We start from the raw sequence: 15191 nt of genomic DNA, 5'->3' as shown, positions 1-15191 counted from the left end.
GATATCAGTAAGTGGAAATTGCAAGTTACAGTCTTTGCAAAACCACACCAGAATCTGGGTAGAAGCATCCATGCTCTGGTGCTCTGTCTGGCTACGGGCGCAGGTGGAGGAGACAGAAGCAGTGCTGGCACAGGTGTTGCGGGTCTTCCTAACCATGTTGCGGGTCTTCCTAACTTCATGAAGTTGCTTTAAGAACTTTTGTAACTTGCAGCACAGTTTGGACTCTATCTATCCATCTATCTAATCAATCATGTAGTATTAAAACTAGGTCCATTTATTAAAACTGTTTGTATAAGCCCAGTAATGGCTTGAGATGATATAAAGCCTTTGTGTTGGCAGTTTCAAACATATGTATTGGGCTTTTATGCACTTCATATTTTCGATGTGTATCTGACTGAGTCAGTCATTTAATTGTAAATAAAAACTGTGGGTCTCACTCACCACTGCATTACTCCAGTTTTCATTTAATTTAAATGGAATTACATTGGCATGAAACTAAAGTAGTATAGTGGTGAATCAAGCCCTGTGTCTTCTGACTCAGGTTTAGTTTCACTGATTGGGTACCGCTTGCATTTTGTTTCTGCATGCATTGTGAAGCACTTTGGAATTCTATTGCACGAAAAGCACAATCTTAGTCCACTTGCTATTCTAAGTCTCATATTGTACATTAACTACACTATTTAGTTATTTCAGTTCATAAAACTGGCTGTCAGAACCAGCATGGGATGTAGAGGTGCAGACACAGCCATTGGCAACAAAACTAGCACGGGTCCACAAAGCAGTGAGGTTCTGGGGGATACACAGATGCACAGTGTGGAGCACAGCTCCACGGGGACTCTGTGTCTGGGAGCATGCAGGAAGCAGGTAGGGGCAGGATTTTGGAGGAGGCAAAATTGGGGGTGTCCATCTGTATGGATCCTCCTATCTTTCATCTATAGCGAATTTAGGGAGACACATAAGGGGCCTACTCAGTCATTAGGCTGGAGCAGCTTTCATGGAGGATGCAGTATGTCCTTATGAATAGAACATTGGCCTGGGACACAGGAAACCTGGATTCTATTCCTGGCTCTGCCACTTGCCTGCTGGGTCAACTTGGGCAAATCACTTCCCCTCTCAGTGTCCCAGTTTCCCCGTCTGTAAAATGAGGATAATAATACTCTGTAAAGCACTCTGAGATATATGAATGAAAAGTGCTGCATAAGAGGTAGGTATTACTAACAGCTTGACCGTGACTTAGTGGCCTGTGTGAAGAGATTCCTCCCATAATTTCCTATGGCATTTTCCAAGCACCTGACCCAGACAATTATGCCAGGTGCTGGGTAGAAACTCTAATCTTTAGTGCAACAGCTATATCTACAGTAAGAAGAATGAGGGATATATGGGCTTAGTACTGTAAGACAAGTTTGTATGTATCCGTTTTTCACTACATTATGTATTCTTATATTCTGTAACAAACCTTTGAAATCAAAGACACTTCACCTTTTGGAAATCAGTTTTCTATCTCACTGTTATTAATTGCAGAAAAATATATAAGAACAATTGCATGAAAAACAATCTAAATATGTGATCTAAGGCACTGGCTTAGAAATTATCTAAGCACATGTCTGTGTGTATAATAGAGTGTTTGGCTGTTGCTTTTGTTTAAAAATTTTGTCCCTTACTCAAATTTCTTATCCTCTTGTGACAGTCTGCAATCTCAAAAATAGATAGCATAAGTTATGCAAATAAAAATAGAGATAACTACATTAAGTCACACTAATTTCATGGTTAAGGCAACATATACAAATAAAATTAAAATCATGCAACCATTTTGAGGGAGTTTTCTTTTGCAAGTATTGTTGCTGTAGTAGACTGCCTCCTTCAGCTCTTGAACATTCTAGAACAGAATAGAACAAGCAGATGTGTCTTAACTGGTCATATTTCAGAGCAGTTACTTAAGCTTGAATTTAATATGTTCTTTCTTACGCTGCTTGTAAACTGAGATTTTTTAATGCAGAATGTAGTCATCAAAACCCTATTACTGTGTTAATTTTACATTTAAAGAAGCTATAAACTGAACCCAAAGATGCAAGAATGCTTCCAAGAGTTTTAATATGACATTGGCTGAAATCAAGGTGGTTTTGTTTTTGTTTTTTCTAAGTTTAATGGAATGCTGTAAAATCTCTGCACTGGTAAGTGTTGTCATTTTATTAATCACTCTAATGCATAACAACTTAATTATGTGTTCTGCACTGAAAAGCTAGAAGAGATATTATGAAGCCACATTTTTTTCTAGCGGAAGCATTTGTAAAGGGAACCTGCTGCAAGGAATCATAAAAGCAGAATTCATGACTTTGCAAAATCAAAACAAAATGGGCCAAATTTGCAGAGCATTATGCAGACACAATTCCACTGAAGTCAAGGGAGCTGCACTCATTTATGCCACGGGTGAAGTTGGTTCCATCAGTCTGCATGGGCTTCTCCATCAAGTGGCATATATTTACCAGTGTTTTTCTTTTCAAAAGAAATATTTTTCCATAGTCCACATTTGGTTTAGGTAGAAAAGCGTAGTTGAGCATTATTTAGTGTACTGCTTACCATGTTTATTACAGTAGTGCCTAGGAGCCCATCAAGAACTGGGTCTCATTGCACTAGGCCCTGTACAAACATAAGAGACAGCTCCAGCCCCAAAGAGCTTACCATCTAAGTCAGTGGTTCTCAACCTATTTACCATTGTGGGCAGCATATGCAGCTCTCTATGTGTTATGTGGGCCGCAGCCACAAAAAATATCTATATACTACCTGTATGGCACTGAGGATGTCACATAGGCCGCAGCTGTGTGCTGATTGGGTGGCAAGTGGCACATGGGATGTAGGTGAGAACTACTGGTCTAAGTGAACAGATCAAACAAAGGAGCAGGGAAAAGGGTAACATGCAGGCAGAGTGAACAGTGTGATGGCTGCAAACATCACATTAGTCCCAGGATATTTTTGTTGCTTTTGTTTTATTATGTAAATCGTTTTGATGGGCTTATGTTAGGAGGGGATTGGTTAAATTGAAAGACAAAGGAAGAGTAGGGATTGAAGCAAACAGCCAATCAACACAGTGGAATGAATGCTCAGAGGGAAAACTGCAGAAAACAATCTGATGACTAGAGCTGGTGGAGACTGTTTTTGACAAAATGTGTTTTTGTTGGAAAATGCCAATTTGTTGAAACCAAAATAGTTTGTAGGAAAGGGATAGTTTTGACAAAACTTTGTTAGAAAGGTTTCTCAGGTCCAGGATGGCGGGTGGGGAGGGGATGGGATGGAGAGCCACCCAAGATAGCCAATAGCCAAGTGGTTTGGGTACTCACCTGGGCAGGCCCACCGACGGGGTAGGGGCAAAGGGGGCAATTGCCCTGGGGCCTGGGTCATTTAAAAGGGCTAGGGTGACCAGATGTCCTGATTTTATAGGGACAGTCCCAATTTTTGGGTCTTTTTCTTTTATAGGCTCCTATTACTCCCCACCCCCTGTCCTGATTTTTCACATTTCCTGTTTGGTCACCCTTCCCTTGGCTGCCACCACTGCCGCAGTGGCGGCTGGGAGCCATAGGCCTTTTAAATCACCCGGGCAGGCCTCAGGTCTCCTAGGTGCACTCAACCGCTCCGGGCCCTGCGCTTTAGCAGGGCTGGTGCAATTGGCCAGTGCTATCGGTCCCAGAAGTGATGGATCAGTCCCAGAAGTGACAGCTTCATCACTTCCACCCTGAGCCCCATGGCCCTGAATTGCTGTCAGCAGACCTGCACCTGGGAGACATGAGTTCAAGTCCCTGATCTGCTTGATTTGGAGCAAGTTGTGTCTGTGTCTCACCTCTCTCTTTTTTATCAAATAACTTTAGAAGGTCTTGGTTTCATTTCAATGCAGAATAGGAAACATTTCCAAAATCTTGAAACTTTCATGGGGTAGGAAAACTGCTTCCCACACAGTTCTACTAATGACATCATCAGTAGCTGTGGGCTCCTGGTTGAATTGCTTTCTGCAGCTGTTGTGCTGGCTTCAGTCTCTCACTTGCTCCTATTCCCACTTAAGTCAATTGGGGTCATTTTATTGACTTAAATTGGAATTAGATTGGGTCCTTTATGCAGAATCTCTCTAAATGTATTTTAATCTTAGCCTGAATATTTTTTAAATCTATTTGCCTTCTGGTGTCATCTGCTGATAGTTCTCAGAGCAGCTGCTTCCTATCTATAATTGCGCAGATTTAGCACACCAGGTCTGGCTCACCGGCAAGAGCACGGTGCATCAATGTGAAATGATCTACTGTGTGAATTTTCCAACTACTATCTCATTTTCTAGACAATAATGCAGAACTACATATAATCATATGTGGCTCCTGAAACTAGTGAAGTGTGTAATGTTTATACATAAACACCTGTGTATTGCAGGTTATACTTTGTAAATTATCCACCTGCATAGTTTTAGCTGAATCAGATGCTGCTGGTCCTACCTCATATTTAATAGGCCATTGGCAACAATTTTGTCACAGAACTGAGCATTTTCACTAACAATCCATGGCATAGTGATGAGATGCATATTTTATTCATAATATCACTGCCCAGCCAATCTGTGTTGACCAAAGTCAGTTGAGTTTTGATCAAAACTTTTGGCTTGAAAGATAGAATAAATTTACCCTGAGCAGACTGTGACTGAGTGTATCATTCAGTTGAAATATTCTTCCACTTTCTTTCTAGACACCCATCTTCTCTCTTCTCAAACTCCAGAAACTGCTTGCTACTTCACAGGACACTGAGTAATTTAGGCCCCAACTTTTTTTTTGTTTTGTAAAACACCATGTACTTTCACAATACTTACCTTAATATGAAGAGCTGTGTTTTCATGAACATGAAACCATATTTGTTTTTAATATTTTAAAATTTCTAGTAACAGAACATAAGACACAATACGTTCATCTCCAAGTCAGACATCTATTTATTGATTTAAACTTTCCGATGTGATGTGGAAACCCAAACACAATAGCATTGCATTAATGTGCAAGAACTAGGAAGTGACTCTGACTGGAGACAGAATGCACAACTCACCTCTCTAGTTTCACTGTCCAAAGAAAATGTCATGTAAATATAATGACAATCTTCTTGAACCTGGGACCGCCAGAGCCAAGAGCATAAACCTCTATAGATGGAGGTAAAGGACTGAGGCCCTGATGCATAAAAAGCACTTATGCAACCGCTTAAGACCATGCCTATTTAGGACAGCACTTAAGCATGTGTTTAAGTGTTGTACTGAATAGCAATATGTTCTAGAATTGGGGCCTTCTTCTCATAGCTAGAAGCTGAAGCAAAGTCATATGTTCTATTGATCTTCATGGATTAGGCAGAGAGGGAAAACAACACACATTGAATACTGGATTACACAAACATTGCCATGCCAGCACTCAGAACGTGAGACAGACCATGAAAAATGTGTCCCATGAGTTTCAGGACAAGTGGTAATGCTAGGCTTTGATCTCCACGTCGTGTTTATAGTGACAGCAATTTGGGGCAGTACTTGTTTTGTTCACTGCCCAGTGATGACTGGAGTTCTACAAATGTGGTATTTATTGATGTTATCTGTTTAAGGCCACAATTCCTTTGGAACTTCAGTATGGCAGTAGTTTAGTTTATTGCATGAGTTTAATGTGGGCAGCAAAGTGCCTGGAGGTCTACTAATGAAACAGGATTATAACCCACGTCTGTGGGTATATATGACTGGACACATCTTTTGCTAGACAGCACATGTACATGTTTATCTGTGTACCTTCTCATAAACAACCGCTTCGCTCCTGCTAATGTTCTCTGTGGTGTGGGATATACTTGTAGCCTTGGTAACTCTAATACTACTATGCTCCCTGTGTGAAATTCGGGGTTGCACTTCTAAGAAGTACAGCACAGAACTCACATGCTGGGGTTGACGACAGAGGCTAAGGTTGCTTTAAGCCACGTTTGCACTTTACTGACACTGGGCTGTTCTGGGGATTCGAGAGGCCTCCAACATAACTTAGTCCTGAAGTCTTGTCTAAGATACAGTAGCTTTTCAGGGCTGCCCTATGGGCCGCAGCAATGCATGAGTAGCCCTGCCTCTAACATTCCCCTCACAACCAGGCCAGGTTTAGGGGGGTGGCAGAGGCCAAGGAAGACAGCCTTACTCCTCTCTATTTGTGGTGCTTGCACCAGCTGAGTTCTCCTCCACCTGGAACTAGTGTTTTTAGAGCCCCTTTACACCACTCTAGCCCTTTTTGCCTGCCTTAATGGGATTGGAGAAGGGGTGAGAACCTCACCCCATGTGTACTATATCCTTACACAGTAGTCTTCCCTTTTCCATATGTCCTCATCCCCCAATAACCACTTTATAATCCTGGAAACTGTAACACCCATTAGAATCAGCCAGTTTCCTTATAGTTAGTAATGACATTAAGAATAAGTAAGGACCAATATGTCCAAATCCCATTTAAGAAACTTGAATTATTGTTCTAGAAGATACAATTTTATAACTGTCCATCAAACTGTTATGTACTCAATTGAAATAATCACGTACTTCTATTGGAAAGCGGAAAATGACATTTAAAAAAATAAACATCGGTAAAATTTTCGAAGTCCCTAAGTCCCATTTTCAAAATGCCTAAATCACTTACTCTACATCTGTGATGGGCCAAGACACACCAAACCTAGTTTTGTACAGAAAAGAGTCAAATTAAAGGTTAGAAAGAAACAACCGATACATAAATAGCTTTTATTATTAAATTTGTGAGATTTTACTGTACAACTTTCCACAAAGTTCATTTGTAACCAGTTCTTTAATACAGATATAACTTTTGACTAGGTACTTGTGAATCCTAAAGATAATGTATATAATAATGACTTCCAGTGCTGTTCAAAAGTGTGAGCTAATGCAGTAAAAAGTTAGAGCTGCATTCATAAGGAAAATATTTTGTTATTTGGACAGAGACACCTTTCACCTCCTTGCATAATCAACCAGCTTGCTAAAGGGTAAGGATAAAGAGATTATTCTTTAGCCTTGTTCTGAAGGAACTCAGACTCCATTGGTGGGAGAAGACATTTAACATAGTATTTTTCTAAAATAATACTAAAAGAAATTGAGTTAATTTAAAATTTTTGGGGAAAAGCTTTAACAATAATCAGCTTAAAGTCCTCCAAACTTAAAGACGTTAGTGTTTCTTGTCTAGTTTAAACAGCAGTGGTAGCAGCAAGTGTGAGTTGACCCAGAAAATAGTAATTTCCTGTCAAGAGCCCTCCAACAAATGTCGCCTTTATATCTGGCAAAGATCACTAGGCCCCAGTGTTTTGAGTTCAGCATGCTTAAGCACTCTTCATTAAACCGGATGTAAAGTGTGAGAGGTGATTCAGGCAGCCTGGGCAGGCATCCGCGCAGATGGCTATGCTTTGGACACTCCAACAAGGCTGAATAGATGCTTCATTGGTTGAGTTAATAGTCAGGCAGGGGCCAATGGGTACTTTAAAAATATTGTCTTTCAATGGTCTCTTCACTGTAGGGAAAAAGAAGTCACTGACTCATTTGCAATTAGCTGACCTACCATTACAAAACTTTCCATGTTGGATTCAGTCATAACAGAATTTATTGTAAAATAGGAGATATTTGGAGTCCATATTATTTTCAGGCAATTATTCTTTTTATATTCGTGACACATTCATAAACACAGCTGCATCTGAGGTATTTGACTAAACAGAAAAGCAGCACACTGTATCCTGTCCCCTTATACTCAGTCATTAGCCATTGCTCTCGGGTAAGCCTCAATGTGGCATGTTAACTGAAAGTGGGAAGGCAGATTAGCTCTCCCTTTCAATGCATTATGGAGTTTGCTCCATAGGCCAAAGCTTAAATGCAAAAATAACATTTTTTATATGCTCATCTACTCTACCTGCCAAGTGAACTGCATTGTGTGACTCCCTCATATAATAATGACATGGCATAACCTGGAGAACCTGTGAGGATTCCCTAGAGACCATTCAGTTTCCCTTGTTTGAAATTTTAGAAGCCTTCTGTACATCACAGAGAGAGCTTTTCCTGGAGTGTGTAAGGGCCTCATTCTCAGTTCATGCAAGGAGGTCAAGCCCTGGCTTTGAATCCCAGCCTTTGCCTCACAGCTTCAAGTAGGAAATTGTAGCATGTCAGGATAGCAGAATGTTCTAGTCTGACTAGCAAGAGGGAAAGTTGTTTAGAACATCAGGAAGAAAAGATTTTTTTAAGCTGGAACACTGGCTCCAGGTGTAATGAAACTCCAAGTTAACATTAAATCCTAATGTGAATTAAGAAATTAAGAAATCAATCACAATGTTTATAAGACAAAATCTTGATTAGGCCAATATAATATTTTCCCAGTTTATCTCCAGTTCAGACTAAGCTTCACTCTGTGGGCCTCTGGAGAGTAAAAATTTTTAAATTATCCCTGAAGCTTTTACCATTTTCCAAATGGTTCATCCTTACTCTTGCACCTGGTAACATAGGACAATTTGTGAACATTGCTTCTCAGGAGCTTCTGAGGCTAGGAAGGAGAACAGCTCACAGCTTTGTCCACTATAAAGTGGGACATTGCGATTGATTTAATTACCTCTTCTGAACAGCCCTAGCCAACAGGTTAAATCGAACACTAGGCTACAGATAAGATCCTTTGTTTTAAATTTTTACTGATTTTTACTGAAAAATTCCCAGGCTTCACAAAAGCTATTCTGTTTTTACTATTTTCACTCAAATTGTGGACCACACAAGTACATGACAATACTGATTGTTATATTACATTAGGTAGATGTGTTTATTTTAATAATAGATTAGTCTGGGGTGAATGAGAAGCTGTCTGTTAACGTAGGGCAATGCAGTGGAAGACACACGTATATGCATGCACGTGCATATGGGTATATACTGTTAATGTACAGTTCATCAAATAAACGACAGCATTAAGCTGTTTTACTTTCAATACTCTGACTTTTCTCTATTTGTTGCTTTTTTCTAGCCTCCCATCCCCCAGTAATAATCTCAATATTTACCCAGAAAACTGTGAAGTTAATCTTTTGCACTGATTTTTCCCCATTTTTAAATTTTTGTAATAAACACTGACATTCCTGGGAAATTTTAAACAAAATAGAAACTGAAAACGAAGGGCCTTAGTTACAAAATATTGTTTGACTGTACTCTATGGCAGCACATTTGTACAGCTGGATGTATGGCAGAGGTGGTCTGTATTTCCTAGCATCCCCATATGATTGACTGAATGAATTTCAAAGGGATTTTACCTTCCCACTTCAAATATTGCCTTTGTGGTCCAAGAAGACTTAGTTCATGAGCATATTAATGAGAAGGCTTTTCCACTGAGCTATTCACCTGACACTTTAAAGATATGAAAAGTTGTTAAACTTTACCTGGAACTACTTCGATTTTACTTAAATATTTATAATTGCTTTGACAGCTTGCTCTAAAATCTCTAACCTTCACCAACCAGATTAGCTACCCAATTCAAGTAGACTGCCACGGTCCTAAATTCTAAGCCTCATTCGGGGACTGACTCCCTCTGTGGCCTTACGTCCCTTAATGTAAAATTTCAAGACTGATTTTCATTGGTCTTAAGCGCCTGCAGTTCTCATTGTCTTCAGTGAAAGCTCTAGGTACTCAGCATTTCTGAAAATCAAGGCCTTTAGGGTGAAATAACAGCCCCATTGAAGTCAGTGGCAAAGCACCACCAAGTTTTCCTGTCAAACTTTGTACAGGAAAATATAATATGCTACATGTGTGGAGATGAGAGCCATGCGATAAAGTGACATGCCATGTGTTAAATGAATGCATCGTGCATCTTTGACCTCTTCACCTGCCCTCTGCTAACTAATCCATCTTCCCGGGATTTAGCTTCAAACTGCTGCCATAAAAAGCATCTTACAACAGAAAAGCTTCCCTCTTTTCCTCCTAATGTACCCCTACTCAAAATTATTATACATCGCTACATGGACCATGACTTGTTTGCTGCCTCCCAGCTATAGAAGGCAAACTTCCCTTCTGTCCTGCCTTCAGCCTGTCTTCTCCTTAGCAAGAGGCAGTTATCATCCTCTTCTGTTCTCCTGTTTCCAGCTGTCCCTTTAGACAGCCAGAGTGTAAAAAGATTCTTTTTCATAACTCACCATCCCACCTCTTTGTAGAAGCTCTCCAGTTAGCAGAGCTAGTCAGGAATTTTCCATTTGAATGATTTGCTCATAGAAAAAGCCCTTTTTTGCAAAATCAAATTGTTTTGTGGGAAAACTTCCATTTTGCTAAAGAAAATTATTTTTCTGGCAGGGAAAATTGAACTCTCCAGCTGCCTACCTGCAGAAAATAAAATGGATAAGAGTCTTCCAGGTGGGCAGCCAGCAAGTTGAAAAATTCCATTTCAGTTCTCCCCAAGTAGAATTTCCCATTTGTGAAAAATTTTCAAATTGGGATAATTTTTTTTTAAAATGTGATATTTTTCACAAAAAGGGATTTCTGGATTTATCAGTTAGTTTCCTTCTAGGTGGACAGACCTTGGCTCCTCTCTGCAGAGGCTGGGAAATAGGCTTGTAAACATTTAAAGGGGACAGACCGCCTTTTTCTAAAGGTCCTTTTATCTTTCCTCTTGGGAATGCAGTAGAATGAGCAGGAAGCATGACATTTTAAGACCTGCTGTTTATTGGATAATAAGTTTCTTGATTTGAATTGTGACAAATTTGGATTATTTTTCTGCTTGCGGACTATCTTGCAACAGTTATTGTTTTTCTGAATGTGTTTGATGTTTGAATTTAATGATCTGTTTGCGAACCATTTCTTCTTCTGTGGATTAATTGCAAACATTAGTATTTAATACTCAGCCTTTGAAATATAAACTCTGTTGATGTGATAGATTAAATGTTACATGGTTTAGTTTGTCCCCTGATTGAATAGGCAGACAAGCACTTCTGGTGCAAGTATTCACATGGGCAAATTTACGCTCTAATCCTGCTATCTGATCCCTGTGGGATGATCCTGCCCCTATGCAGAGCCCCATGGACTTCAGTGGGACTCCATATGGGCATAAGGGTCCACTCATATGGATCAGTTTGCAGGATCAGGGCCTTTTAAATTCAGTTTCAGAAAATATTAGTGCGTGCAACTTTAAAATGCACTTTACCTGAACGTATGTGTGAATAAAACTTGAACAATTTGAATGTTCACTAAGAGTCTCTTATAGAGAGTTGCTATGGTTTTGGCTGTCACTGCTGAGTAATGGCAGAGCATTCATGAGAAGAAAATGCTCTGGTTAAGGCTGAGAAACCTCTCATCTCCCTGTGTAACTTCCTATTATTTTTCCTCTCTCTTTATCTCAAGACTTCAATTATCACTGTCCATTCTTCTGCTGCCTACCCTGGTATGTCTATTCCCATATTCGTTTGTATTTAGCACCAGTTCTTATCCATAATACCCTTGCTCTTCCTTCGCTTATTTCCCCCAGTATTGCTTTACATTAAAACAACTAAATTTCCCCTCTTCCAAGCCCTCCAGTTCCTTATGCTGACCTCCATCACAAAGCAAGTTCATCCTTTTTCTGCTTGGTCTTCATCTTGCTCACCAAACTATGCTGCTGCCTTAGGAGTCTGCCCCTTTACTAGTCGTCCTCTGCGTTATCCCTGTCTCTGTCAAGACAATGCACGTGGGACTAAACCACCACCTGACTCTCTCCAGAACATCAGATCTGTTACTATGCAATCTTTACCTTCTTCTGGATGATGACTTTGAGATCCCTCAGGTGGCTTAGACCTGATCATTAAACTATAGTTTCTCTCTGCTCAGTGAGTCTATTCCTCATTTACAATAGAAAAACTCCTTGCCTCTAAATATGGAGGGGATTTGGTTATCATTGCCAATCCTGCATTTAAATTTTTCCTTCTTTCCAGCAATACCTACTCATCTTCCAAATAGTTTTCCCCATCTTTCATCACCATACAACCCACAACTCTCCATAATCTGTAGGCTATTTTGTAATAATAATACTTATCCTCCCTTTCCTCCAGGAAGTAGTACCATATTCTCTCATTTTCTATCCCCTTAATTGGCTTCCTCTTCATCTCCGAAACTAATTAATTACAATTTCCCTCATTCTCTTTAAAATTCACAGTGGCCTCCCACAAGTGGTACTATCATCCCTCTCTGTCTTTCTGTCCACCTGCTGCCCACGTACTTGCTCCACTCCTCCAATCATGAGTTCCTTTCTGTCCCCATCACATGATTCACCACCATTTTGTATTCCTCTTCCACTCTCATGCCCAATCTGTCAACTGTTGTTATACATCTACCAGAACCAGGTTGGGGACAGACTTTTATTTATAATTTCCCATTATGAAAGTTACTGAACTCTTCAAACTGCTCCACCTCAGCCTTGGTATAATCAAAACATGCATTACTGTGCAATCTGTTCCTCATTCTCTTCCATCTAAGCTCCTCCATCTAATCACTTCCTGTCTTTGAGCCTGATCTCCAATGCCCTACACCTAGTGTAGTTAAATCAGAAGGGTAGAGTGTAACAGTCACTTTGCCTTGCTGTAATTGACCACACACGGTGTAGGGCAATGAAGAATTAGGCCCTTTAAAGTCTGATGTTTCAACATTTGTTTTTCTTTAGCTCTCAGTTAACAGTCTGTAGAACATCTCATGTGGCACACTGTAAATGTTATATAAAAGGAAGAAAATGTATTGCTAAGAATATTTACCATTATGAATTTGCTGATGACCTTTATAGCTCCTTAAGAATAGTTCTTACTACAAAGGCAACATGTATGGTATTGCCTGTTCTAACTTTTTTTTAATGTGTGTACTTAACATTTTAACAATGTGTTTTTATTTCTAAGTACCCTTTTAACAGCCCGACATCCAGGATGGAACCCTGTTTGATGAGCAGTACCCCAAGACTGCATCCAGCCCCTGTAACTCCTCGCTGGCCGGAAGTCCCATCAGCAAACACATGCTACACAAGTCCATCCATGCACTCCACAAGATATGGAAACTCTAGTGACATGTACACGCCCTTGACAACACGCAGGAATTCTGAATATGAGCACATGCAACACTTTCCCGGCTTTGCCTACATCAATGGAGAAGCCACCACAGGATGGGCTAAGTGAAAATGTCTGGTATGGCATGAGCCCCTATATTTAATAAAGACAGAAAAACTTTATATTTGGCTATTACATGGGACTTTATCTGAACATTCGTCAATGGACTTGAAGATAGAATCGATCCTGGACAGATAATTTTAGTTCATAATCTGGACATACTGCAGACCAGTGTGACGGAGTGTTCCTGTAACAAGATTTAAAACTGTTACTATAGAGCATTATGTTGGCCAAGTTGTGCCTTTTTTTTCTTCTGTCGTGTGGTCTAGCCCTGTTATGATGTCAGTTTCACTGAGCCATCCCCACCCCTTGACAAATGTTAATTAGTCTTTAAGGAAAGATGTTATAGGTAAATCTATTTATAATTTGAGATAAAGACAAAAAGTTGACCATAACAAAGCTCTGGCACCTCTACTGGGTTCTTTAAAGGCATTCTGTCAAGTCATTACCTGTTGTCATAAATTCCTTTTTTAGGCTCCTTAAATGGTATATGTTGTTATAGGCTTCAGTTTACACATAATTTTGTATATTGATGCACCTTTCCATTGATCAAATAAATGTTATCCTTACGAAAGAAAGACATGTAGCGTTGAATGATACACTGCCTTACGTTGACTGTGGTTCTTATTATATATGTATTTGTATTAAGTTTGCACAATCTAGTTAAATGCAACAGCTCTGGTCAGTTACATCAAGGTTAAGAAGGGATTTTGAAACTGGTAAGGTGTTGGATTCAGAGCCACATATGTTAAATACGATAATACTAAGCAATTATGTAAAAGTGACAAAACAAAACAAATGATTCATTTCATTACCTATCGACAGGTATGAAAACCGCTCTTCTGATTCCTTCACAAGATAACTCAATATGTGTCTACAAAAAAATAACAATTCAAAGCTGTGCCTTTGAACTTATTCTGTAATGTGTATGTGTGGGAAAATGTATTTTTGGGAGAATTTTTAGTAGACATTTTCTGTCAGATTTGTAGGTATTTGTGAGTTTTTGTTAGAATTTATTAACATAGGTTTTTCTTCTGTATTATAAAATACACCAAGCAATTATGGTGGACCTATTACCCTATGGGTAAGAAATAAATAAATGGAAATATGACATCGGGCATTTTAGTAATTATGTAAATAAAATCTTTGATAACACCCAGTGTGATGATAACCATGTTTATGGCTAAAATGGAAATAAATATTATTTGTACAGTTGTGCAAGATATATGAAGGATTTTCACACTCAGATATAAAAGTTTTTGAAACTAAATATATTTTATTTTAATTTATTTGTACACAGTGACCTTCACAGGCTGACAACTCTTTAAACAAATCTTAAATGTGGTGGAGTATGCCCTTATCCAGCAAAGCACTTAAGAATGTGTGAAACTTTAAGCTCCTAAATAGTCTTAAATAAGATTGCTGGGTTACTTAAAGATACAAATGTGCTTAATGCATTGCTGGATTGGAGCTATATACAAGCCAAAATCTGGTGACATTGTTCACTCAAGTAATCACACTGATGGAAGGGAAGCAAGATTTGTCTCTATATAAATATTACTTTTATAACAAGGCCGATGCCAAATAGTGTTGGAAAAACAAAGCCTTTGTTTTCTTAGAACAGTGAATAAAGGGACCAAATGTTCAATCCATGCACACCCAATGTCCTGTTTAGGTCAATGAGATTATTACAGGGTGACTGGCCCCTTTCTGAGGGAGCAGGATCAACTGGGCACAAGGGAAAGCACCTGGGCCTTATAAAGTGGGAGACCGTGGTTGATGGTTGTTAGCATATGCCTATGAATACTGCAGGGAATAAAATGGCTCCTGTAGGGCTCTGTGCGTGCAAGGGAAAGGCCTGTGGAGAAGGCCAAACTCCAGGCAAACAATACTGGGAAGGAAGAAAGACAGACCCTTAGGGAGGAGGGGCTGTTCCCAGCTTGGAACTGGAAGGATGGAATGTTTGAACTCTGAAAGGGAGATAGACACTCAGATAGGAGGGGCTATGCCCAGCTTTGGACAAGGGCAAAAGAAGTTAACTTTAAAGAGAA

The 15191-nt window shown here is 39.5% G+C and overlaps 1 protein-coding gene across 2 annotated transcripts in view; it reads left to right on the top strand.

Moving 5' to 3' along the window:
• RFX4 (regulatory factor X4) overlaps positions 1-14374 on the top strand; it is a 132425-nt gene extending 118051 nt beyond the window's left edge. For both annotated transcript variants that reach the window (XM_032769700.1, XM_032769699.1), the window contains exon 18: positions 12877-14374. In XM_032769700.1, coding sequence (XP_032625591.1) covers positions 12877-13149 — 273 coding nt within the window. In that variant the 3' untranslated portion in view covers positions 13150-14374. The remainder of the gene's footprint in view (positions 1-12876) is intronic.
• The last annotated feature ends 817 nt before the right edge of the window (positions 14375-15191 follow it).

The sequence above is a fragment of the Chelonoidis abingdonii genome, chromosome 1 (genome assembly GCF_003597395.2).
Source record: "Chelonoidis abingdonii isolate Lonesome George chromosome 1, CheloAbing_2.0, whole genome shotgun sequence".
Taxonomy (NCBI): domain Eukaryota; kingdom Metazoa; phylum Chordata; order Testudines; family Testudinidae; genus Chelonoidis; species Chelonoidis abingdonii.
The sequence above is the reverse complement of the archived record's forward strand: the minus strand, read 5'-3'. Positions and strand labels throughout refer to the sequence as shown.